General features: G+C 44.9%; 1 protein-coding gene across 6 annotated transcripts; it reads right to left on the reverse strand.

The window, feature by feature from the left end:
- Positions 1-24: 24 nt before the first annotated feature.
- frem1a (Fras1 related extracellular matrix 1a) lies at positions 25-23743 on the reverse strand. 6 transcript variants are annotated; one of them, XM_080298022.1, is made up of 37 exons: positions 23644-23743; positions 19573-20008; positions 18548-18642; positions 18080-18390; positions 17445-17641; positions 17040-17363; positions 16849-16957; positions 16499-16630; positions 15196-15540; positions 14959-15101; positions 14349-14545; positions 14171-14261; positions 13920-14087; positions 13624-13832; positions 12877-12970; positions 12548-12800; positions 10808-11011; positions 10541-10723; positions 10277-10473; positions 9992-10196; positions 9447-9591; positions 9218-9359; positions 8627-8822; positions 6685-6949; positions 5728-6145; positions 5280-5481; positions 5066-5210; positions 4873-5002; positions 4562-4634; positions 3506-3655; positions 3229-3431; positions 3068-3115; positions 2834-2995; positions 1720-1851; positions 1500-1615; positions 1332-1417; positions 25-676 (listed from the first exon to the last, which is right to left on the reverse strand). In XM_080298022.1, the coding sequence occupies exons 2-37, from the start codon at positions 19813-19815 to the stop codon at positions 474-476; spliced, it is 6516 nt and encodes a 2171-aa protein (XP_080154148.1). In that variant the 5' UTR covers positions 19816-20008; positions 23644-23743; the 3' UTR covers positions 25-473. The 6 variants fall into 6 exon arrangements, 5 of the variants coding, with proteins under 5 accessions (XP_080154148.1, XP_026013979.2, XP_080154149.1 ...); XM_026158194.2 differs by having other exon boundaries at positions 10541-10726; XM_080298023.1 differs by lacking the exons at positions 25-676; positions 1332-1417; positions 1500-1615; positions 1720-1851 and having other exon boundaries at positions 2855-2995; positions 3233-3431; positions 10541-10726; positions 23644-23738.
- Positions 23744-23751: the final 8 nt, after the last annotated feature.

Here is a 23751-nt window from a genome sequence, read left to right on the forward strand (position 1 = left end):
GAGAAAAACGACAGCAGCAGCAGCTCGTGACAAACAAAGCCTGTTTTTATTGGTGCAATAACATTAACTCTGTTAATATGCGTTTAATAAAGTCGATAATGCAGCAGCAGCTGGCTGTCACTTATAATTGCACACAAATACAATATCAGCACATTTACATGATTCAGTCTTTTAATAAGGAAAATAAATGAACGGATTCAGCTTCATCTTCCCACGTTTACATACTTATGAACAAAACGCATGAATGTTTAATAACTGTGGTTCAAACAGAGGCTGAGGAGCTGATTAAGGCCCCAAGGACATCTTCACTGTAACACTTGCAACACTTGCACTGTAAATATGAGTCCAACATGAACTGTGTTTGGACACCAAGCTCTCTTTTCACGTGTTAATTGTAAACAGGTTGTGAATTTCTGTCACGCACAGTGACAGCTCACTGCTGCCGGACCGCGCTGGACTGGACGGTGCTGAACTCAGATTTTAACCGAGCAGACAAAGCGATGACCTCTGCTCGTCTTACACTCCCTGATTTGCCACTTTGCCCTCCTCCAAACCAGAACACACTTTCTGCTTTCTTTCTTTTTTGGCTGAAGAGGCATTTTTCTCCAGTTGGTGTAGCCGACCGGCTCGCCTCCGGCCCACTCCCAGCGTCCTCGGCCCTCCCTGTCGTTCAGACCTGGCGCAACAGAGAAGATGAGCTCGTTACATTCTGCATAAAAAATGCACGGACAGAAACGTGTGGGGCTTTGGCCCTGGGCTATACGGCTCCCTGCAAACACAACATACAGATGTGCAGCGTCGGGTTTAGCTCGGTGGGTGAGCAGCTGCACACGGTGGATCGCTCAGCCCACTGAACTAAACCAGCACCCCGTCTCTGGACGACTAAAGCAGGAGTACCGGGATTGAATCCATGTAAGGATGGAGAGAACAGGCAGGGAGCAAAATCAAAACCTTCTGCCTCAATAAAACGAATCAATACTTTCACTTTGGGGACCAGATGTTAGAAAATAATGTTCTAGCAACGCTGTTGGTATTGAATTCACTTTACTAACTTATTTACATACTATGATTATATTTTTTAAACACATTAGAATTCTTTGCACTGGATGCAAAAATGTTTCGTTAAACTTAACGAATGTTCCAGTCAGATGAGGTGGAGGTTGTAGTTACTTTGTGTCCAGTGCACTTTAAACTTTACATATTAAACTAAACTGAAAGTCCATTTTTACACAGTGAGTGATTTTTTATTTAGAATGCATTACAAGCGAATGAGGAGCCGGCACCATTGACACCGTTACATTTACTCACACATGTAAAAACAGGACACCTACCGATCCAGAAAGGCTTCCTTCCACCAAAGTCCCACAGCCAGTCCATGTCAGCTTGAGACGCAACACTGGCCAGTGTTCCTCTAAACCTGCCGTTAGGAAGAAAAAGAAGCCCCTCATGCTCATCGTGTTTGTAATGCACAAAGTGTTTGTGGGAACACACAACTGTACCTTTCCCTGCAGGCCCTGTTTGCTTCACTCCATGTCAGCTTGCGTTCAGTACTGAGGGTGTAGCAATAACCACCATGAAAGGTGGAGCCCTGAGGACACATCTGAGCACTCACCATCTATTCAACAGGAAAGATGATTTTAGATCTGCAGCTTTTCAGTTTCCACGTGTTGTCACAGGTTAATGTGCTTGGCTTGTGTTGGTGTTGTGAAGCTGTAGTACCTGATCAGTTGGTGCCCAGGCTTTCCAGGAGACACCGTTGCAGTGAAAGAGCTCGTTGGTAGCTTGGTGAAAATGAAGGAGGCCTCTAAGTCCTGGCACACAGGGTTTGTGCACGGGGTTGCCAGCTGTAGTCTGTGACCCACAAACATTCACACAGATTATAGTGCTGCTCCACAATAATATGCAACGTACTTCACAGTGTGTGGAGCAACAGAAGGTCCAGTATGTGCACTAGCAACAGAGCTACCACCGTGTTGCTAGCACATCATGCTACCCCAAAGGTGCACACACCTGAACGACAAGAACGTAAACTCTACTGTGCTCTACATGACTCAGTGCTGCAGCTTGCCTGGACTTTATAGAGCATATATTTCTGCGTCTGTGACCCAGCATTTTGAGTTTATTTTGGATTTTTGATTTCTTATCATTGGAATAATGTTACCTTGTTGTGTTATTTTTAGTTTGGGGTTCGTTGAGTTTTAATCTATTTTGTTTCTTCTATGTTTCCTTGTTTTCTTTTCCTGTTTGTGCTTGTGTCTCCCTTGTCTCTTCTCATGTTTCTCTCCAGTCTGTCATGTGTTTCATGACAGACTGTCTGCGTGTTTCATGTTTGTCAAGCTCGTGGTGTCGTCTCTCCAGGTTTCCTTTTTTATTTTGAAAGTCTTGTGTTTCCCTGTTCAGTGTGTTTAGTTTTGCTTCCTGTGTGGCGTCAGGTTTGTGTCAGCTGTGTTTCCCCAGCGTTTCCACTTCCCTCATTACCCTCCTGTGTATTTCACATCGTCTGTCCATCTCGCTTCATGTTACGTCCAGTTTCAGGATGTTTTCAAAGTTGCTTTGCCTTGTTTTGCGTTCGTGTATTCAGCCTAATAAACGACTCGCTCTGTGTTACACTTCTGTGTGTGCTTTCAGGTCCAGCGGCCGTAACAACATGTGAGTGTGAGCAGCTGTTCTCCAGCTGAAGTGCTTGGTGGAGATTGAAGTGTGAATTTGCAGCAGCATGAGCAGATTCTTTCCTTTTCTTTTAAACAGATATACAAGCAAAACAAAACGATTCAGCATTCCTAAAAGCCGAGCTGATGGAGTTCGAGGGGGAAGAAAACCCGCTGGTACTCACATGTCCCTTCGCCACGCCAGCTTTCTGAGGTTTTAAGATGTTTCTGTGAGGGTGGGACCGATGCTGTTGTGCCCCCCTGCTAACCACCTGGATGTTTGCCTTTCTGCCCTTCCTGGACGGTGAGGTGTCGTCTTCTACTTGCATTTGGATGATGCCGTGATACTGAAATTGAAGAAGCAATAGAAGTGAAAACTTTCAGAAGTCTCATTGGTAGGAGTGGGGAGTGCTACCTACTGTGTAAACGGTGTCTGTTCCATTGTGAAAAACTGATGACGGTGCAATCTGAAAGAAAAACCCAGAGCAGCAGTTTACCCACGCGCCACTGCAGAAAGATTCAACTGCAGCGATTTCATATATAATACATTCAAACAGCAGAGCTTACAGGATGTACTTACTGACTTTGCATTGCCTCTGACTCTGAGTTTCTTTTTGGGGACTCCTGGCCTGGAGATGCTGTCTCCACGGGTCCAGATGATCGAGTCTGTCCCAAGCGGAAGTTTCTCGAGGTGTATGGATCCATGCTGAGGGTACGTGTTGGCCTGAATCTCCTGTCCTCCAAGAACAGGAGCCTCCTGATTCTGGTCTAGCCTGCACTGCCCTGTAGTTTTAGTTCGGGGGTAAGATACGTCTATCCTCAAATGCCATCATGTGTGGCAAAATAATCATTTTTACCTCCTGCTGAGTCTCTGATGGTGAGCGTAGCTTTGTTGGTGCTGCCAATGACGGTGCTTTCAGGAGAGACCAGCAGCACTTCAAAAGTCTCGTCAGCCTCCTCGAGGTGATCTTGGATAATCTCAGTTTGCCACCTTCGCTTTGACACTCCTACACACAGTGTTTGTGTGTGTGTGTGCGCGCACAGGTCAGCAGTCCATCACAGTGTTTACACAGAGACATTTAATCATTCATTCACAGTAGAAAACGTAACCAGGGACTGAGTGTAGAAGCTGCACTTCCTAAGCTTCCTAAACTGTTTTGTGTGAAGGATTTAGAAACATTGTTACAGACATTTTATTTGTTTTATTGCTCAAAAGGATGAACGCACGATGTTAAAGTGCATCCAGGAAAGAGGAAACATCTGCATTATGCTTTAACACAATCCACAAACTGCGTCACTGTTTTCTTCCTCCAGCACATAAACTGAAATCAGCTGATTGTAGCACAAGTGGAACTAATAAGGGGAACAAACAGGCAGCCAAAGGAACATGAAACTACTGGGAACCGCTTCTCTACGAGGCTTTCATTCAAAACTCTGAGGACCGTTAACACGTCGCACTAAGCTGTTGCTGTAATAATAAGAAATTCAGTCACAACACAATTAGAAGAACGTCATCATCAGGGTGTGTCTGTAGGGACCTGAGGTTTGTCCTTTTCTTTGGACCATTAGCGTGACTCATCTTCCACTTCTGTGTTTTCAGTTTTCAGTATTTATATTTCTTGTTTTTCATGTTTGTTTAACTGGTTCTTTTCACGTGACTGGATCCAAGCTCGTCTTTAGACTGTGGGTGAAAGACGGTATATCCGGAGGTAGCCCACACATGCACAGAGAGAACCTGCTGCCTCCAGCCACTTATTATCAAACTTCCAGTGTGAAAGACACTGACACAGATCCTCACTGAACTTTAATGACCTTCTTTCATTGCCTGGACTCAAACTCTGCTCCATAAACGGGGACTTTTGGCCTGACCCTGCAGACAGACAGACCTTCTGTCTCTATTATCAAACACATACCTGGATCAAACTGGACGAGTGCAGATGGGTTTGTGAGGAAGTCCTTTCCAGCTGTTGCAGTGACCTCATTTACCTAAATAAAGACACAAGTCGCAGAACCACATGTTCATCAATCTGCATACAAGCTAAATGTCCTGTAGCTGAGTTATCACAAATCTCTTTTCACCTCAGTCATATTTGTGTAGAGCCAGTTCACAACAACAGTCACCTCATAGTGGAAACTATACGTATAACATGTCTTAGTTAACCATTGTTAGAATAAGAGAAATCATAACTACGCCTCAGTTTCAGTAACCAAATGACGTGCAAACCTTGACAGAAATATATGACGATACGGCCAAATTCCCCCGACGAACGATGTCCAGTGAGATCGTTCCCTGCTCCTCACAGGCTGACGTCTCGGTCTGCAGCAGCTCCACCCTGGACCACCTGAACTCGAGTCTGCAAAGAACGAAGTTAATACAGGACAAACTCTGCACTGTTTATTTAAAGTATTGTTCTTACAGGTGACGAGGCCCTGTGTTCCCCAGCAGGTCGGACACTGTGAACTCCAGGCTGTCTGAGACAGACTCCGTGTCCAGACTGATGATGTACACAATAGATCTCTTCTTTAGCTCCATCTGCAAGAAGCGCTGTGGCACAAAACCCCCTGCACAAAGTAAGAAGGATGAGGCTACAGGTTTCTGGTTCAAAGTTAAAGTGTAAACATCGTCCTTACCTGTGGTAATGTTTTCTAGGAAACCAAAGTGTGGTGGACGAACTATGCAGAATATGAGCTCTTCTTCTCTGCTGTTGCTGTCTCGAGCCTTCAGTTCTTGGGATGACAGGAAGATGCCGTATCGGCCATCAGCTAAAGGCTCTGCTTTCCAAAGGGGAAGCACTTTCACAACCTCAGGAGGCGACTTATCCAAAGGCCTGATCTGAAATTACACACAGCTTGATGTTGTACTAGAGATGGCACAGCGTTAGTACATTTCTACTGTGCAGTTTCCATGTCCCTCTCCTTCTGTGCACAGCTTTCAATAATGACCACAAAAGTGGTTTAGCACTGTGTGGATAAAACAGCTAACCAGTGTTTGTTTGCCTTAACTAGTGCACATGTTTCCAACACAATTATGGCACAACCACAGTATCTGTCACAGGTAAAGCCAGCCCTTATAACCTACCTGAAATATGAAGAAAACAGGCTCTCTGTGTAACTGCCCATCCAGCAGGAACCCTCGATTAGTGCTGTCTGAGCCAGTGAAGGAGAATCGGTCTATCTGTGACGGCCCCCCGTCATGTTGATATGCCACCTCCAGCTCCTCTATGTCTCTCTGGGTGAAATTAGAGCCTGTGCTCAGTGGTTCACCAGCTAAAACTAGTCTGCCATACTGTGGAGGCTGTGAAAGGACAAATGTCAGGGTGCTGGGAGGAGTGTCGGGGTCTGACAGAGACAGGTAGTCTGGACCCAGGATAATGGACGATCCCTGGGGCACCGTGAGGACTTTGTTGGAGGACAGAGATGGTAAGATACGATCCACCGTTTCCACCCCGATCTCAAAGCTGCCATTTACGCTAGTTTTACCATTGCTCACAATAAACCTGTCAAAAGAAATGCAAATGACTGGGTGTTAGGTGTAATGTGATCAAAGTGATGAATACAGTACATCAGTCGCTAATTTACTTTTGAGGTTAGCTTTCACCAGACAGTTTAATTCGATTCAGCTCAAATCAATGTAAGATTATTTATATGGTGCCTAATCACAATAACAGTTCCCTCGGGGAGCTTTATATTGTAACGCCAAGACCCTACAATAATATAGTGAAAGCAGTGGAAACACCAACAATCATATGAGCCCCTATGAGCAAGTGCTTTGACAACAGTGAGAAGGAAAAACTCCCTTTTAGCAGGAAGAAACCTCCAACAGAACCAGGTTTAAGGGTGGGGGTGGAGGTGACCCATGTGCTGTTTGATTCTCCACCAGTTTGGGTTATTAGTCTAACAACCAATAACTGAGTGAATCCCACTGAAATGGGATCTTGAAAAGTCTGTCTCATTAAGAAAAGCTGCAGGTCAAAGTTAAATACGAAGCATCGTTTGAAAGAGCTTTCCTTGATCTCAGACAGCGTTTCAGACTCACTGGAAAGTTTCTTTGGGCGTCCTGGCTCTGTTATCGTGAACATAAGCCACCAGGTTGGCTGCTATGTCCATCTGGCTGAAGGTAGAAATGATGATGCCAGGATGTTTCATGTACTCTATGTGTCCATGAGCAGGTGGGCTGGTGATGACGTACAGAAGCTCCTCTGGCTGGTCTGTGCCATCTGTGGCCTGCAGCACATGGGTGGTGAGAACGATGCGATCTCCACGGCTGACGTTCGCTGGTTTCACAAAGATGACGATGTTTCCTAAAAAGACAAAGTACACGGTGTGACTTCACTGCAGACACTTCCTCTCTTCAGATTTGCATTTATTACATCAATGACTAAAATATTGTTTTGTTGGACTGAGATTAGGTGGCTGTATGCTATGGGTGTATTAGGTATCGTTGCCGGTCACCAAGACTACATCAAGTACTCTCAGCAGGTTTACTAGACGATATGAATGCAGCATCACTTACAATCCCTGCTGTGACCATCACTGAAACCAACCAGCTGATCTACACCAGCAGCAGAGACCACGGTGATGCTTGGCTGCAAGATGAACAGCAACAAGGAGCAGTGTCCTCCATGGAGACTACAGGCCATCAGCTAAGGTGAAGGTAGCACGGAGGGACGTTAGCCAACTACTAAAATGTGTGATGAAGAAAAGGGTGCCTAAGAAGCACAGCAAGCTGCCAGCATCGAGACATTGAAGTCTGCCATTTGAAGAGGTATACCAGAGAGATAGAAGGCAGGAGAATAAACCAGCTACACTCCAAGGAAACATCCATCCATGGTATAACCTCAGTGGCAGGGGAGGAAGATGAGAACACCAAGCCTGGAGACAGAGCAATACCGGAAGAGCAAACAGGAGAAGACACAACAGCAATGCTCAGTGGCTAATGGATCTAATAGCAGACCACAGCAACCTTCCTATGCAGGGTCCCGTAACCATCACCGTGGCAGACATCCTATTGGCCGATAACCTGCCTCAGCACCAGGTGGAAGCTCCTGTCAGGCATCATAGCGGCTAAGATGAACAGGCACATGAGTGGGGCACAGAAAGGGGCAAGAATACCTGAGGAGTGAAACCCCTGTTACTGGTAGACTGAGCAGCCTGACCAGCCTGTGCACTGCTGATTTGACTGAAATAAAGTCTATGACTCACACCTGGATCCTGGGATCCCAAAGCTCTACAAGATCAACAGGACCCTCAGAGGCTTCATCAGGAACTCAGTGGGAATGTGAAACCATCAAGTGTTGTACCAGGGAGAAGCTCTGTCCCCACTGCTGTTCTGCACAGGCTATCAACACCTACGCCCTGCCCGTGACCACATACCCTGCTGGCATAATAAGCTGGCCAAAGGAGGAGATGCTGACATATAGACTGTCACAGGTCTGGGTCATTTCGACCCAGCGTTTTCAATTCATTTGTGATTTATTTCTATGGTTCCTGGGTTTGGCTTCCTTGGCCCTCGTGTTTCTCTTTGCCCCCTCTGTCCTGTGTTTGGATCCCAGTGGCTGGACAAAGCTGGACTGAAGCAAGCACAGAGGCACTAATCACGGCAGCACAAGAACAAGCTCTGAGTACAAGATCCATAGAGGCTGGGGTCCATCACACCAGGCAAGACCCCAGGTGTAGGGTGTGTCCAGCACATAAAGTGTGTGTGTGTGTGTGTGTGTGTGTGTGTGTGTGTGTGTGTGTGTAGTTGACTAGAATATTCCAAGATTCCTGCTATTTTAGAACATTTTTGTTATTTGTTCAAAAGGATTCAGTCTGTGTCTCTCAGATCTTTCCAGTTGTCAGTAGACTTGCTGACTCTTATCTCCCACATCAGTGTTTTAAAATATTATAGTTGGTATGACTTCTGCTTACCGACACTGAGCAGGATGAATGTTCGTCATTGATCAAGAACCTACACAAGTTAAATGAAGCTGCGATACCTTTGTCTAGGTCTTTGATGGAGATCTGGAAGTGCTGTGAGGGTGACTGATTCTCTCCATCCAGCAAATGGAAGACAAAGAAATCCTGACTTTGAGCAGCCCGACGGCCTGTGTTTACATAACGTAGAAGGTTCATGTCGACCATTTCTTGGGTGCAGTTCTTCCCAGCAGCCAGTGTGACCCAGCCCTGATTCTCCTGAGATCAGATGAGACATAGTTAGGAACACAGCAAATTCCTTGGTAAGGGAGTAATGGTCGGTCACCCTTGAGTCTTAAGATGCAGATGTAAAGAAACAAACTTAAAGGAAAAGAATAAAAGTGCAAAAACAGAGTTGGCAAGGAGAACAACATCCCAGGTGCCCTTATCCTTGTGATTTACAGCAGTATAATAAGTGCTGCAGACTTTTAACATCACCATCGTTTGTGTCTCAGAGACAAAAGCAGCTCTGTTAAATTAAAACGTGCTGCACATCAGAGGCTCTCGATGTTTAAGTTGCTTCAGACTTATTGTGTATAAATGTAACATTTAATCTCTTCTTCCACCAAACAAACTGATATATTTTATATATAATAAAATGATACTGCACTAACTTTAAGCTGAAGCAGTCCTTGGGTTGGAACACTTTCAAACATGTACATGAGCTCTGAAGGAGGGGTATCACGGTCCTGTGCGAACAGTGACGCGCTGGATATCAGTCTGCTTTCACCTGGATCCACGTCTAGGCCGGCGTTCCTGAAGGACACAAGATCGGTACAACGTTCACTTTATTTTGCACAATCGATGCTGCACCGACTTTAAACGGGGAAATGTTGGTCCAACCTGGTAAGCTGGGGCTTCTCGTCGTTCACCTGCAGCACTTTAACTGTCACCTGTTTCAGGACGTGGTGCCGTCCGTCAGTCAGCTGGATGGTGAAACTATCCTCCACACTCTCAGAGTCGTCGTGCATGTACACCACACCCACAGCTGTTGGACAGTGACGAGCACGTTGTTTTGACTCAGTTCATTTATTTAAATTATTCATTTTTAATCAAATGTGCACATTAGTGGGGTTTGTATTCGGTAACATGAGTTTATTTAAATATCTTTCATGTAGTTTTAACTTTTGTTCTGATTTAAAGGTTCCAGATTTTCAAGTCTTGAATCTTTTTGTAACTTGGCCTATATTAATATTCCTATTTACTCTCCACTCATCGCTGCATCAAGGCAAACTAATAAAACTGTTATTGTTTGTTTGAATGCACAACAGAAGACAACATGTTGATGTGCAGCTGGTTAGATATGGCTTGTTTGGATCATCTGTAGTAATTTAAAACATTTGTAAACTATTTCAGTCATAACTGAAGCTTTAACATGTAAACAATACCATTTATAAGATCCTCCACAGTAAAGGCAACCACAGGAAGCTGATGCTGGGCCTCTCGTTTCTCTCGCTCTCCACTGCTGTGGGCGACGATGCTGCCGTGTCGAGGGGGTGTGGCCACGCTAAAGAGCAACACGTTCTTGGGGATGTCCAGATCCGTCGCATGCAAGACAGACGAGTCTAGCCGCTTCATTTGTCCTTCGTGTACCTTTACATAAACGGACGTAATGACCATGTTCAACGAACAGTCATGAGTACTATGATCAATAAGAGTTGATAAAAACTTACCGTGATGTTGTGAGCCACCAGCTCTGGCACTTCATCATTTGTGGGGTTTATAATGATGTAGAAAGAGACGTGGGCGGAGCTGTGTTTGCCGTCTGATACACAGAGCATCAGGTGGTCAGCTGTTGGCTCCACCCTCTGATGTCTGGACTGCACATAGTTGACATGACCCTCAGTGATGTCCTTGTATGAAAAAGAAGCTGAGAGAAAGAGGTTGAAATAAACATCAAATATTGACTCTGTGGTCACGTACAGCGAGATGCTCACCTGTGCTCACTCCTGTGTTGCTTTTCTCAAATCCAGGACTGGGGAGGACATTTTCAATGTAGCCAAACTGAGGCGGGGAGGTCAGGCTGATGACCAGCTCGTCCAGCACTGTGTCCACGTCGGAGGCTTTCAGGTGAGCCGCAGTAATGGGGGCCGTCCCACCTTCATTCACTTTAAAGATGTCTGCTACAAACAAGCAAACAGGGCGTCGATATCAACAAAGTACATTTTGCTTTTTCCCCGAGTGACTAAAGGTGAGACGCTCACGTGTTTCTAGCGTAGGTGGTTGGCTGTCAACAGGAAACACGGTGATCTGCAGGTCGTACACGGGTAGCGTCTGCCTCAGGTGAGCGGTGCTGCTGGTCCTGACAGGACTCCCTCCACTGCAGCATAAAGCCAGCGTCTCCGTCTCTCCGTCAGAAATGACAAAGGTGACGGTGTCATGGCGAGGAGCGAGTCCGATCTCTACTTCTAAAACCACAAACGTGATAAGAACCTTTAGAGAAGCAGCTGCGTCTCTGTCACACCTCAGTAACATTTATATCATGTGAACTGATAATTTGACAGCTTGGTGGGAGACCACAGACGGGAATCAGTCGAGGGTGACGCAGTATTTTCTGCTTCCACTGAGACTCTTTGGATTATTCTTTGTTAGTGATAGTTTCTGGTTTCCTGTTCTGTGTCCACGTCTCAGTCTGCATGCTTCCTGTTTATTGTAATAGCCCCTGATGTGAGCAGACCTGGGGATGCCACCCAGAGTTTTTACATTATTCATGTTGATTTTGATATTACTGATCTTTTCTGGCCTTTTGGTTTCTGCTTTCTGCTGTATCCCCTTGTCAAGTCCGCGTCTCCGTTATGTTTCCTGTTTTACTTTCTGTGTCTCAGGTTATTGTATCAGGTTTTGCTTCCCCTGTCTCGTTAGCCCTGATTTGCTGTGTATTTAAGCCCTGTGTTTTCCTCAGTGTTGTGATGTCCACACTGTGTGTTCTGTCTGCTTAGTTTGTTTGTGTTCTCAGTTTTGCCACTTTGAGCCGTGTCTGTCTTTGCCGTAAAGAATACAAAGAACCGGATTTAATACTAACAATAAATCTAAGTTTACTTTCCGCCTCTGAGTGTCTGCACGTCGGGTCCTCCTCACCACCATCATCTGCATAATATCCTTCTGAGAAAGGAAAAAGTCTCTTTCAGGTGAACTTTTTTGTGATTTCTGCCTCTTTGGAGGCCACGTGAAACATCATTGTTTTAGCAGGTAGCTCACATAGGTCAAAAGACACAGACAGGGAACATAAACTAACAGTCTGGGTCTCAGGAGGATGTCGTCAAAAGATTTTGAAAATCTGAAGAAATTTGTGATCCAAAGACGAGACCAAAACCAGCTCTGATCAATGCGGAAACAAACATGACAAAGAAGAGCTCTGGACTGTCCTCGACATGAGAACAACAAGAGTTCAGCACCGGGTCTCCAGACGTGCATCAACTGCTGCTACAAGGAAAGATTCATTTCTTTCATTGAATTAAATACATTTCTCATATTTTCAATGTGTTTCATATATTTGAAATAAATGTGTGTTTGTCTGATTTACATATCATTGCAATATTTTACTTGTGTCTTATTCAGCGTCCCGGCTTTTGTCGGGGCCTTACATCATTATGACAGTGTTTGAGAGGCAGGTGAACCGGATGACACGAGGTGACATGTGTGCTACTGAAATTTCCAGACTGTGAGTACCGATGGCTGACAGGCACATCCTGAGGTTACATGTTTGTTACCCATGACTGTGGTTTCTAAAAGGAGCAGAATGAGACCAGGTCATATCCAATCACAGAAAACGTTGATGTTACCAAGCGTTCAATGAGAGAAACTGGTCTTAAAATATGCTTCTAAGACCATCAGTCACATGAAATTCCTGATGTTACTGTTACCATCCATCCAACAGCATCAGCCATCACACTAATGACTTGCATATATCTATAATAGGTATACGACTCTTTCTCTGTTTGCACCTGTGTGTTTATATGTGACGATCCCTGCAGTGATGTCTGCCTGGATGAAGCGATCCACCGCTGCACCTTCTCTCAGCACCACACCGTGATGCGGCTGCTGCACAATTAGGAAGGACAGGCTGCTGTTGTCGCTGTCTCTATCAGTGGCATAGATGTACTCTGCGGTGAGGACTACTTCCTGCCCCTCTGCACAGCTGAGACCTGCTTTCAAACCTGCACCGACTACTGGGACCTCATCATTGATGGGCTTCACCTGGAAATGGACAAAGAGGGTGAAGCAAGTGCAAATTCTCTGTTTTCTGTTGGATGTTGGGCATTTCTTTAATTACCATCACTTGCAAGACAAAAATGACTGAGCTGGTCCCGTCTGTTGCAGTGAATTCAATGTTGTCCTGTGTAGTTTCTGAGCTGTCATGACTGTACCTACATGACAGATGAACACAGATATGACATGGATGTGTCATCTTAACATGGAATCAGATGTTTAAAGTAATCACCTACAGAGAGGGTGAAGAGGACGGTGACTGAGGAAGAACAACAGTAAAAACAGAAGCGAAGACAATTTAAGATCCTAAAAATGAACCAATGAGTCAACAGCAAGTACAAATACTGCTATTATACAATAAGCCTGGTTTGTATTGATTGTGTTTGTTGAGGAAATGATGGAACATTTCATTAATCATGCAGAGTCCTGAGCACCAGCACCTTAAAAGGACACCTTGTGCTCACAGAGGCTCCTGTTGTCACTATCCAGCAGCAGCTACACCAGGTTACTTTAGATGTTTCTATGGTAGCAAGATAAAATTGGAAACTCCAGATACTGGGATGCTGCATGGATGCTCCATTAAGACAAGCACATGACTGCATGATCCTGAGAAAGGAATAAACAGTTTCTGCAAAAGCTGGCAGTGCAAATGAAAAACTGCAGACAGAGGTGATCGGCTGTAAAAGAAGATTATATGTGCAAGATCCAGAACGCAGTGTAGGAAGACGTAATCCCAATCGTTCCTATACATGCAAGAGACATGCAAAGCATTTTAAATCGTCAGCGGCAAACAGAACTAAGATCGTCTGACCGAACGTTGTGGCTTTGCAGATCTTGCAGAGTGAAGCTTTGCCCTGGTTTCATCAGGAGGCCACTGAGATGCAGAGTCCCATGCTGGGGTTCCCTCTGCAGCTCCACCTGCAGAGCTTCTTCTGAAGAGTCTTCATCCGACAGCAGCAAGTGTTCAGGGCCAAGCCTGCACTCCCCTCCCTCATCTACGGTCAGAGGCTTGGAAACAACCTGAAGGAGAATGTAATCACGTTTATTTTATGCATTCACATTGCTGCATGTGATAAAAGATACGAATGTGATCATTTTCTTTTCCACCTGTGGCGGCTGGTTGTCCACCGGCTCTACAGTGATGTTAAAGCAGATCCCAGTGACTGTTTTACCTCGATGGTTGGTTACAGAGAGAACAAACTGGATTTGCTGGGGGTGCGGGCCGATGTCCATGATAGGAGGCATGTAGGCTACTTTCATGAAGTTTACTGCATGCTGAAAACAGGAAGGAACCAGAGTTTTGAGCCAGACCACATATGTGCTTACAACATCTACCTGACTAAGAAATAAAGGTTTACCTGAGTGAAGACCCTCAGCATTGGCGCGTTGGCGTCTTTGGTAAATTTGGGTATGCTGTCGACCAGAAACAGCCTCCCCGCGTCCGGATTGCTGCTCAGTAAGACGACAACACAAAGACAGCAAAAATTCAGACCGAACATTTCCCCACAGCAGGTTTGTGAAGCTGAGGCGACTCACCTGTGGGGACGAGCGTAAAAAGGTGGAGTAGTCACAGTAAACGTGAGCTCTCTGTCAGCTGACTGCTGGTCTACAAAGTGGAGCTGCTGCCGTGTGATGTGGACTACGTCCGTTTCTTTGAGCACAAGACTCCGACTGGAACCTGGAACCTCTTTAGGAGGTTTGTTGGGAACCGGCTCCACGTGCACCATCACCACCTCCAAACAAACAAGCAAATAAACAACAAAGAATCTGACGAGATAGGTTATGTATGCGCCCCATGTGCTGCCAGTGCACGTTGTGTGGGGCACTCTGGGCTGTGTTCCTGGACATCATGTGAAATCAAAGACAAAGGGAAGAGTTTCAGCTTCTTTTTTCATGAACTTTACAAGGAAACGAGATTTCACTGTGTTCACCTGTTTAGCCAAGAGCCGTTTAAAAACGTATCCATAGATGTGAAGCTCTCTGCTGCTACATTTAAAGGTTAGCTTAAGAATGAGGAGTATTTAGTATTTGGGGAATACAGATAAATGTGACTGAGCTGTGTCAGAGCAGCCTGGTGCTTCGCTCAATAGTACATCCTCATCCAAACTAAATTACAGTATCTTTACGGTGAGACAGTGCTACACACCTGAGCCTCTGATAGGTTGGGTGGGTCATGGAAATCAGACAGTACCACCTCAAACCAATCATCGGACACCTCATGTCCAAGATGACGATAGTAAACCTTTGACTGAGACAGGTCCTTCTGCAAAAAGTGGCTGACAGGGTAACCTGGATTAAAACCAGTACGTACGATACGACGTGGTTAGAACACAAAGAGACGCTCGGTACGATACAAGTATAAAAACATGATTAATTTTCCGACCTGTTTTCCCTGGTCCAGGAATTTTCATAACCTCTCCTGACTGAGGGGGGCGGGTAATGTTAAAGAGGATGTAGTCATCACTGGAGTCCATGTCAGAGGCCTGAAGGATGGAGCCTCTCAGCAGAGCTGTGTGGCCCTCAGGGACCTCCAGCAGCATGTTGGTGATAAGAAAAGGAGGCGTGTCATCCTTGGGGAGGATCTTGATGGGGAACTTGTGCCGGGTCTGATGATGACCGTCAGTGATGCGAAAGATTATGAAGTCTTTGGTGGAGTCACTGTCGTCATGGTGATAGCAGACCACTCCCCCTTTTATGTCATTGACAGTAAACATGAAGCCCTTTCCACCTGGAATCATATCAAACAATTACAGTCAAACAGATACAGATACAGGCAGCATCCGAACCAAGACGTCAGTGCAAATATGACCAAATGGTGACGTGTGAAACTGTGCACGGGACAGATCCCACTGTGGGGGTCAAACCACTGGCTGGGTGATAACACTGTTCCCACAGACAGCTCCAGACAGACTAAGCAAGAAATGCAACAATATAATTTCATTTTTTCAACAAAATGGACAAAAAGATGACATCAAACAATTTTTGAACACCAACTTTCTCCGGCTTAAGTGATGGAGGAGCTCAAAGGCTCATATGAAATGTGAACAGGTCTCTCATTTAGATTCAGCTGCGACTACACAATGACACCATTCATTTGTTAGCATTGCAACACTTTCTGTCATGGAAATAAGTCTGTTTCTGATCGTCTGCAGAGGAATGGTTTATTTGAAGAGTTTCAGTCAGGTTTCAGAGCTCAGCACAGAAACAGCTTTAGTGAAGGTTACAAATGACCTTCTTATGGCCTCTGACAGTGGACTCATCTCTGTGCTTGTCCTGCTAGACCTCAGTGCAGCGTTCGATACTGTCGACCATAATATCCTATTAGAGCGATTAGAACATGCTGTAGGTATTACAGGTACTGTGCTGCAGCTGTTTTTCACAATCTGTGTGTTTATACAAATCTCTGTATTTAATTGTCAGTTATTATTAATCTCTGGCTCTCTTCCACAGCGTGTCTTTGTCCCGTCTTCCTCACCTCAGCCCCAACCCGTCGCAGCAGATGGCCCCGCCCCTCCCTGAGCCTGGTTCTTCCTGTTTTTCCCTCCCACTGGTATCAAAACGTTTGTTCATGGTTGAGTTTTCTCTGTTTTCTCTCTATTATTGTAGGGTCTTTATCTTACAGTGTAAAGCTCCTTGAGGTGACTGTTGTTGTGATTTGGCGCCATATAAATAAATTGTGTTAGCACCTCTGACTGTTAGCCGTCCATGCTGCAGGCCGTCCACAGTTATGATACGAACGGCATCCAGGTTGTCGTTGTCCACAATCTGAAGCTGTTCCCACGTTATTGGACGAGACTGACCCTCTAACAGGCTGAGACCTACAAACCAAAGTGTTAATGGTTAAAATTCACGTAACTGGTCATTCTGGAGGACACCAGCAGCACCAAAGATGGAAAGATGAAATGTCTTTCTATATGTTTACAGCAAATTACAAACATCACTTTGTTTTCTTGAACACCAAAACAATAACCTGACAGTCTATATTTTTAGTTCTAACCAACCAGAATGCTCAGGTCATGTGACAGTGATGACGTACCCATGTTCCAGGACACCCTGGGAGCGTTTGTGTCTGCAGTCCTTACAGACATGTGAACAGTAAGTGGTGGGCTCTTCTCAAAATAAAAGTCATGAACTTCAAACTCCACCTGTAATTAAACAGAAGCTTTACACACCAGGACACAAAGACATAATGCATGAAAAAAGAACAGTAAAGCTGGATGTGCTGACCTCATAATTCCTGCGTTGGTTATGAGAGAAGTTAGCAGGCTGATATCCAATGAGCATGTCATTGAGATCAAGCCACGTGAAGGAGGAGACTGGGCGAGTGTGGTCAGACAGATGTGTGATAAAGCCGTCCTGAGGAGGTGTCGTGATGTTAAACACTAAAAGCTGTTTGGGAGTTTCTTCGTCGTCAGCATCCAGTGTAGCAGTGGACAGCGGAGTAAGGATGAACTGATCGACTTCCAGAACAAACGTGGACATGTAGGCTGGTGTAGGAGGCTGGTTGGGCATTGCACCAGTGATCTGCACTGGGATCCAGGCCTGTTCAGACTTAAAACACACCAGGAGAAGAATTTTGTATCAAATGTGTAATTCATGGAAACTTAAAGTACATATAAAGTGTATAATTACCTGATATATGCTGCCACTCCTGGTGTCCTTCAGATCCAGTCTGACTGCAATGTAATCCACATGTGGAGATGGAGGGTCTGTATGTTGATACCTCAGCCCCATCACCAGGAAGTCCTCACAGGAAACTTTGGTGAGCTTCACCAGCTTCAGACCCTTCAGGCAGTCTTCAGATCGACACGTTGCTCTGGCTTTGTTGTCTACATGATGACACGGCACGTAACCATGACCAAACCATAACATCACCATCTGGATTTTGGTTATATTCAGTGTGACACCTCAAGTAGCTGCCATGCCAAAGGTAAATATAATGAAAATATTGTTATTGCGTGACGGTGCTCCAAATTGGTATATCTAAAACTGATTTGACATCACAGTGAAGATGACTTTGCATTTACATAATTCAGTGTGTTCGACATTCTGTGAGCTTCAGTCACACCAACATCTGATCAGGTCATCCTGGAGTCCAGGTCAATGTTCACTTCATGTTTTAGATGTATTCACAAGAACATGAAGGCTGGGCGTCCATGAAATGCCTCGTGCACTGCTAGCTGCTCTCAGTGAAGCATAAAAATGACTTTTCCTTGTTATTTTATTTTGATTTTAGGATCTAATATTCAACCAGTGTCATGGATTACCCAGCTGCTGACGCAAATGGATGAAAGTCTCCGGCTCATCCCCTCTCCTTGTGGCTTTCTCTGGTTCCCCTGTGACCAGCTGACCGTGGGTTGGCAGATGGGTGTCGTGACTATTCAGATGGATGCTACAATCCAAGCTTGACCTGCTTTCATAGTGGAAGGAGACCACATTTCCATCCACAGCATTCGAGAGGCTGTAGAACTCGGGAACCTCCAGGGATTTTGGCCCCAACCTAATGATGGTGCACTCAGGTTCCATAATTTCTACATGGATGGCAAATACCTCCATGTATGTCTCTGTCTCTGTGAATCTGATGTCAAAGAAAAACAGACCTTCACAGATAAATAACAAACTGTGTCCCAGTAAAGAGTCTTGTAAAAAGGAAATGATTCAAAAATGTTTTTCTTCATGTGTGAAATATACAGTCTCTTTAAAAGCCTGCATGAAGGACTTCAGCAGATGTTTACCTGTACAGGCGAAGCTTGACAGTGTCTTCTGTCAACAATGGGCAGCCGTTGTGGACGTACTTTACTTCATCAGCCAGATAATCACAATCAAACACCTGTGAGGTGAAAACCACCAAGCACAACGAGTCAAAGCCATCGTCACTGAACAAACATGTTTCATCATACAGCTCAAGTTTTTCACAGTAAGTTTACTTGCAGCATTTTTGGCTCTTTTCAGAAATGTTTCCTGGGTGCTGCTTTAGCTGTCACATGTCTGAGCTGCAGATCACTGCTGTGGGTCTTCCCCCTCTACTTCCCCACAGTGTCCTGTCTAACTTTACACTATTCAACAAAGGCAAAAGAGTATATATCTCTAATTAAACAGAAAATAAATAGAAACGTGGGTTTTCTAAGACCTGACCTATAACTGGACATTTGCAGTGTAAGAAAACCACACTGAGCGGTTGGAGGTGAAACTTGTCTGAGATCAACAGAGATCAGCCTCTGGTAGTCTGAACAACACCTGAATAACATCAAAACACTGTCCATTCAGTTTTTTCTCTTCTATACTTTGGCAACCAGGAAAGATTTATTTTTTCAATAGGAACAATATGGCAATGCTATATTATTATTGTTCATTTATTTACTTTATTTTAAATTATTACAAATTGGACAATCACAGAGAAAGGGAGGAAGAGAAACAGAGGGGACAGTAAGAGAACACTGAGAAAACCTGTTGGATCACCTGTTAAAAGAAGAACAAAGAGAACAACACAGAGATGAGAGCAACAACCTGCACAGGTGTAAGTAACAGTAAATACTAAATATTGAATGTTATTGAGCAGCACACAACACGGACAGCGCACGATGTGCTTTAAGTAGCTGCTCCGTCACTCATCATGTCATAATTACTGTTTTATACAATTAAAAGAAATACTAATGGATCAAATCCACTTTTGACGTGAAATACTACAACTGGGTGTTCAGTGGTCAATAAGAAGTTTAGTGTGAAACATGACGTCCAATAACAGCTTTGCTTTTATTACCTGAGGCACCAGTTTTCCTACTCGCTGAGTTATGGGCTCATTCACTACCACCTCCAACTTGCACGAATCCTTCTGATGGGGAATGTGGAACTGCAAGTCCTCCACATGAAGGTAGGCCGATTGGCCTCGTTTCACTTTTAACCCCTTGTTGACTTTTACAAGGGAACCATGCAATGCACAGGTTATTTCAACCAAAAGCAGAGGAAGGCACATCCAGGCCAGGAGTCGAACAGCTGAACCCATTGCTGTCAGTCACAAGCCAACGTCTCGAGGATCCTTCAGGCCTGCAGCAAACAAGAGCACGATCACCTTCAGGAAAACGCTTCAGTTCAACTCTTCAGCCAATGAAAGGATCCCTGCTGGACTTTACTCTGGCTGCATGCTGATTCAGCTTCCTGGCTTTGAGCTTGTGCCAGGCGGGAGGATGAGTCAGGAACTGCAAAGGAAGTGAAAAGATTTCAGTTCAAAGCATTTCATACATGAAGAGTGTCAGTATGACCCCTGACCTCTGTGGCACCATCAGAGTGTAGGTGGGATGGTAATGGGAAATAAAGTGAACAGGATATGATGACACTCATGATGCTGTGAGCATAAAATGGCTAGCTAGTCACCAAAATATTTGCAGTCTCCAGCGAGTTGCTTCAAGACAGTTTGATTCCCAAACCCGGCATCAGCCACTGATGATGGAAACGTTTGCCTTTATGTGTTATCAGTGCTGTTCCTGGGGACTCTGGTCCCAGACGCCTCCAGAGCATCAAGCTCTTTCAGTGAGGATCTTTCTGATGATCATCCACACCCCATGAGGCCAGATGTTCCCAGGAGCTCCAGACCAGAGTGATTAATGGTTCATTTACATTTCTTCTGTTTCTGAATGACTGCACCAACAGTTGTCACCTTTCCAACGAGATCTACAACCCTGACATCCTTTGACCAGTCTTTGGTCAGGTCCATGGTGGTGGAGAGGCTGGGGGGGAAAACACCATCATTCTGTGGACAGATGTGCTTTCTCCAGCTGCTGGGTGGACATCAGGAGTATCTGTAATGGAGCCAATCACAGCCTGCAAATCATTGGAACTTTTATATGACGTGTTTTTGGATTTGTGGGTGATGTTCTCTCCATTAAAACTAAAGATGCAAATGAGTGATTGTTCATTTCTTTCTAATTTATAAAGGGTTCAAATAATCATTTCCCCCAAGCTGCTGGTCACACATCCTGAATAAGACTGCGAGAAAGACCCCCCACCCACCCAGTGTGTTGCACTGAGTAATTATGTGCTCTACAAATGAAAACGATTGGAAACATGATGCTGATATAAACTTACACTATTGGGTCTAAATGAACATGTCAAACCAAACAAGCAGCTCCAAATGAAACAGGTGTAATAGAAGCTTTCACCTTGGACATGTTTCAGTATGAATGTTATCTCTGTCACTCCTTTGTAGCTCCATCAGTGGCACCAGAAACAAAGAGCATGAAGCTGGAGTAAACACACCGGCGCTTTCTGAAACCAGCGACACAAAGCTGTTTGTGGTTTTGGTAATTATAAGTGAGGGAACAGCAACGAGACAGCTCCAGACATGTTTGGGACACATACGCCTGCTCCTGCCAAACTTCTTTAGGACAGCTCCAGTGGGAAAGGCTTCATTAACCCAACTGCTAAATAAATTCCTACAGGATGCTTTAAACGTTTTCACATGCTGCCCACTTCAGCTTACACAGACCGTCTCATTTCTGGAGCCGTTACTTTTCCACAGTAATCAAAACAGCTTAGTCCTGTCTGACTGTCGATCAGGCTGAGGATGCAGATCAGAGCTGTTCAGTATCTGAAAGCTGATCTCAACCCTCCACATTCTTTCAGCGTGTTCCTCAGGTAGGACAGCTGTCCCAGACCTCACACACGAAGCACCTTATAATCACCCTCTGTGCAGAGAACATGCTGCAGCTTGTCCCGCATGTGTGGGAGCTGTGTGGGAAAACTGGATTTCCACTGGTCAGAGCTTTAGTGTGTCTCAAGAAAGCTTTTCTGATTGTTCATCCTCAACCTCTCGATGTAGTACTACGCATTTAAGAGGAAAAGCTCCCCAAAGTGCGCTGGTCCAGGTAAAAATGAAACATTTGTTTTGCAAAAGCGTGTGAAGTTACAGTGTGTGCTTTCTGTCCTCCTGTGTAAATATGCTCCATGTACAGTCAGCATAGATTTCCAATGATGCTGATCAGATGTATAACAACACAGAGCAGTTGAGTAAATGATGGTCCTTTATTCTGAAACTTCAGTGAAACCCAAGTATCCTCCTGAGCCTGCTGGAGGTTTCTTCCTGTTCAAAGGGAGTTTTTCCTTCCCACTGTCGCCAAAGGTCTTGCTCACAGGGGGTCACATGATTGTTGGCTTTTCTCTGTATGTATTATTACCTTACAATATAAAGCACCTTGAGGCGACTGTGTTGTGACGTGGCGCTGTGTAAATAAAGTTAAATTGATTGTTATTAGAGATGCAGTGCGCCCCTCTGTCATTCCTGGCTGTCGGTCAGAGATCTTCTCTCTGTGGTTTTATTCACCACACTGATGTAATGAATTCCTCTCATAACGATTTATAATCTGGTGCACACAATAACTATTGATGAGCTTCACAAACTGACTGACATGCTTTGAGCTCCCAGTTTTCATTTAGTTTGAACAATGCTTTGCAGAGTATATAACAGCTGTTGTTCAGAACTTTTGTTTATTTTTAAAAGATGTATTTGTTGGCTGCAGTCGTGCGATCAGACTTCCTCAGACACAGCTCAGGTCAAAGGTGCTGGAGTGGAAAAATGCTGCTGTGCTCTATATGTTTTTCAAAACAACGACAGCCGCTACAAGATGTGTTTGCATGTCAAGTACACAGCTGTAAATATGCAGCACACATCTGTACCTGCAGACAGATACTGTGTGTTCGGGTACAGTAGCTAATGGAGCGTGATGACAGCAGTTTGCTCTGTGTGGATGCACAGAGTCTCTATAATGAAACTACAGAACCAGCCTGGACAGAGTCTGGACACGGACCTTATCCAACACCTTTGGACAGCCAGAGCTCATCACTCAGCATCAGTGTTGTGGATGAGATGGAGCGGACAAACAAAGCATGGCAGGTCAGATAACTGTCCAGGACTACATGGCACTGCATGATGCTGATGTCTGTGTGTCGAACTCTCACAGAGCTGGATGTCTCTGTGCCTGATGTGCATCAGTGTGGAGGCAGGAGTCCTGGGAAAGGTCCAAATGTTACGCTGCCTGCAGCACTTTGGGTTGATCCTCTTCCTGTTTTGGCTCTTGTGTTACAGTCCTTACACAATACATCAGCAAGACATGTTCTGTCTGCTGTCCACTCCTGAACCACAGGCTGTGGTGATCCTGTGGGATGCTGGTGGGGGACACACAACAAGCTGACATGTGGTGCGTCTCCGATAAGGTCATAAAATATTCTTAAGGTCAAACAGCATTTCATAATCCCTCCCTTAAATAAGATGAGGACCTCCCTCGTTTCTTTTCCAAGCCCAGCACACAACGCTGATGTGTAACTGCTCCATTCCTTCGTCTCATCGTCTCATCGACATAATGACGGGACCTTCAGCAGCCAGCGCTTTTTAAAGCCACGAGGGGAAAAAGGTAACGCTGTTGAAATCACAGGCTGCTAACATGTCACTGCCATTGAGTAGAGTACAGCAAAATGTCCAAGAGACTGCATATAAGTGAAGGAAGAAAGAGGAGCTCAGAGTGATGAATCTGTGCACAGCTGAACATCATGCAGGACACAGCACGACCATGTTTTGTTGTCTGAAGCTCATCATCCTCCTTAAATGCACAGTTAGTAATAATTACAAGTTTTAATAAGTTTTATATGGAGCACGTATCCTGCTGTATTCAAGCTCAGTGCAGTCCTCAGATTTAAGGTGAATGTCAGCACAATAGCATGCACACATGAAGACAGATGTATGAAGCTAAAAAACACACAAGAACAAAAAGAGATGAAGAAGACGTGCAAGACAACAGCACAAGGTCCTCCAACAAAGATCACCACTTAAACATGTTCTTACCTGAACAGCTGGCACTTCCTTCCTTCTCCCTTCAACTGCCTCATTGAAAGAATCTGGCTCCTTTCTGGGTAACAAACTCCGCCCCCGAGAGACAAGTAGAGACGCCTT

Source organism: Astatotilapia calliptera, chromosome 3 (genome assembly GCF_964374335.1).
Source record: "Astatotilapia calliptera chromosome 3, fAstCal68.1, whole genome shotgun sequence".
Lineage (NCBI taxonomy): Eukaryota > Metazoa > Chordata > Actinopteri > Cichliformes > Cichlidae > Astatotilapia > Astatotilapia calliptera.

Bases quoted from the DNA above. Each gene is read 5' to 3' on its own strand.
- frem1a (XM_026158194.2), bottom strand. From the start codon at position 19,815: ATGGGTTCAGCTGTTCGACTCCTGGCCTGGATGTGCCTTCCTCTGCTT. The intron at 17,364-17,444 runs GTAATTATACAC...GTGTGTTTTAAG, and splicing joins GGAGTGGCAGCATATATCAG to TCTGAACAGGCCTGGATCCC. The intron at 3,432-3,505 runs GTAAAAATGATT...CTAAAACTACAG, and splicing joins CATCAGAGACTCAGCAGGAG to GGCAGTGCAGGCTAGACCAG.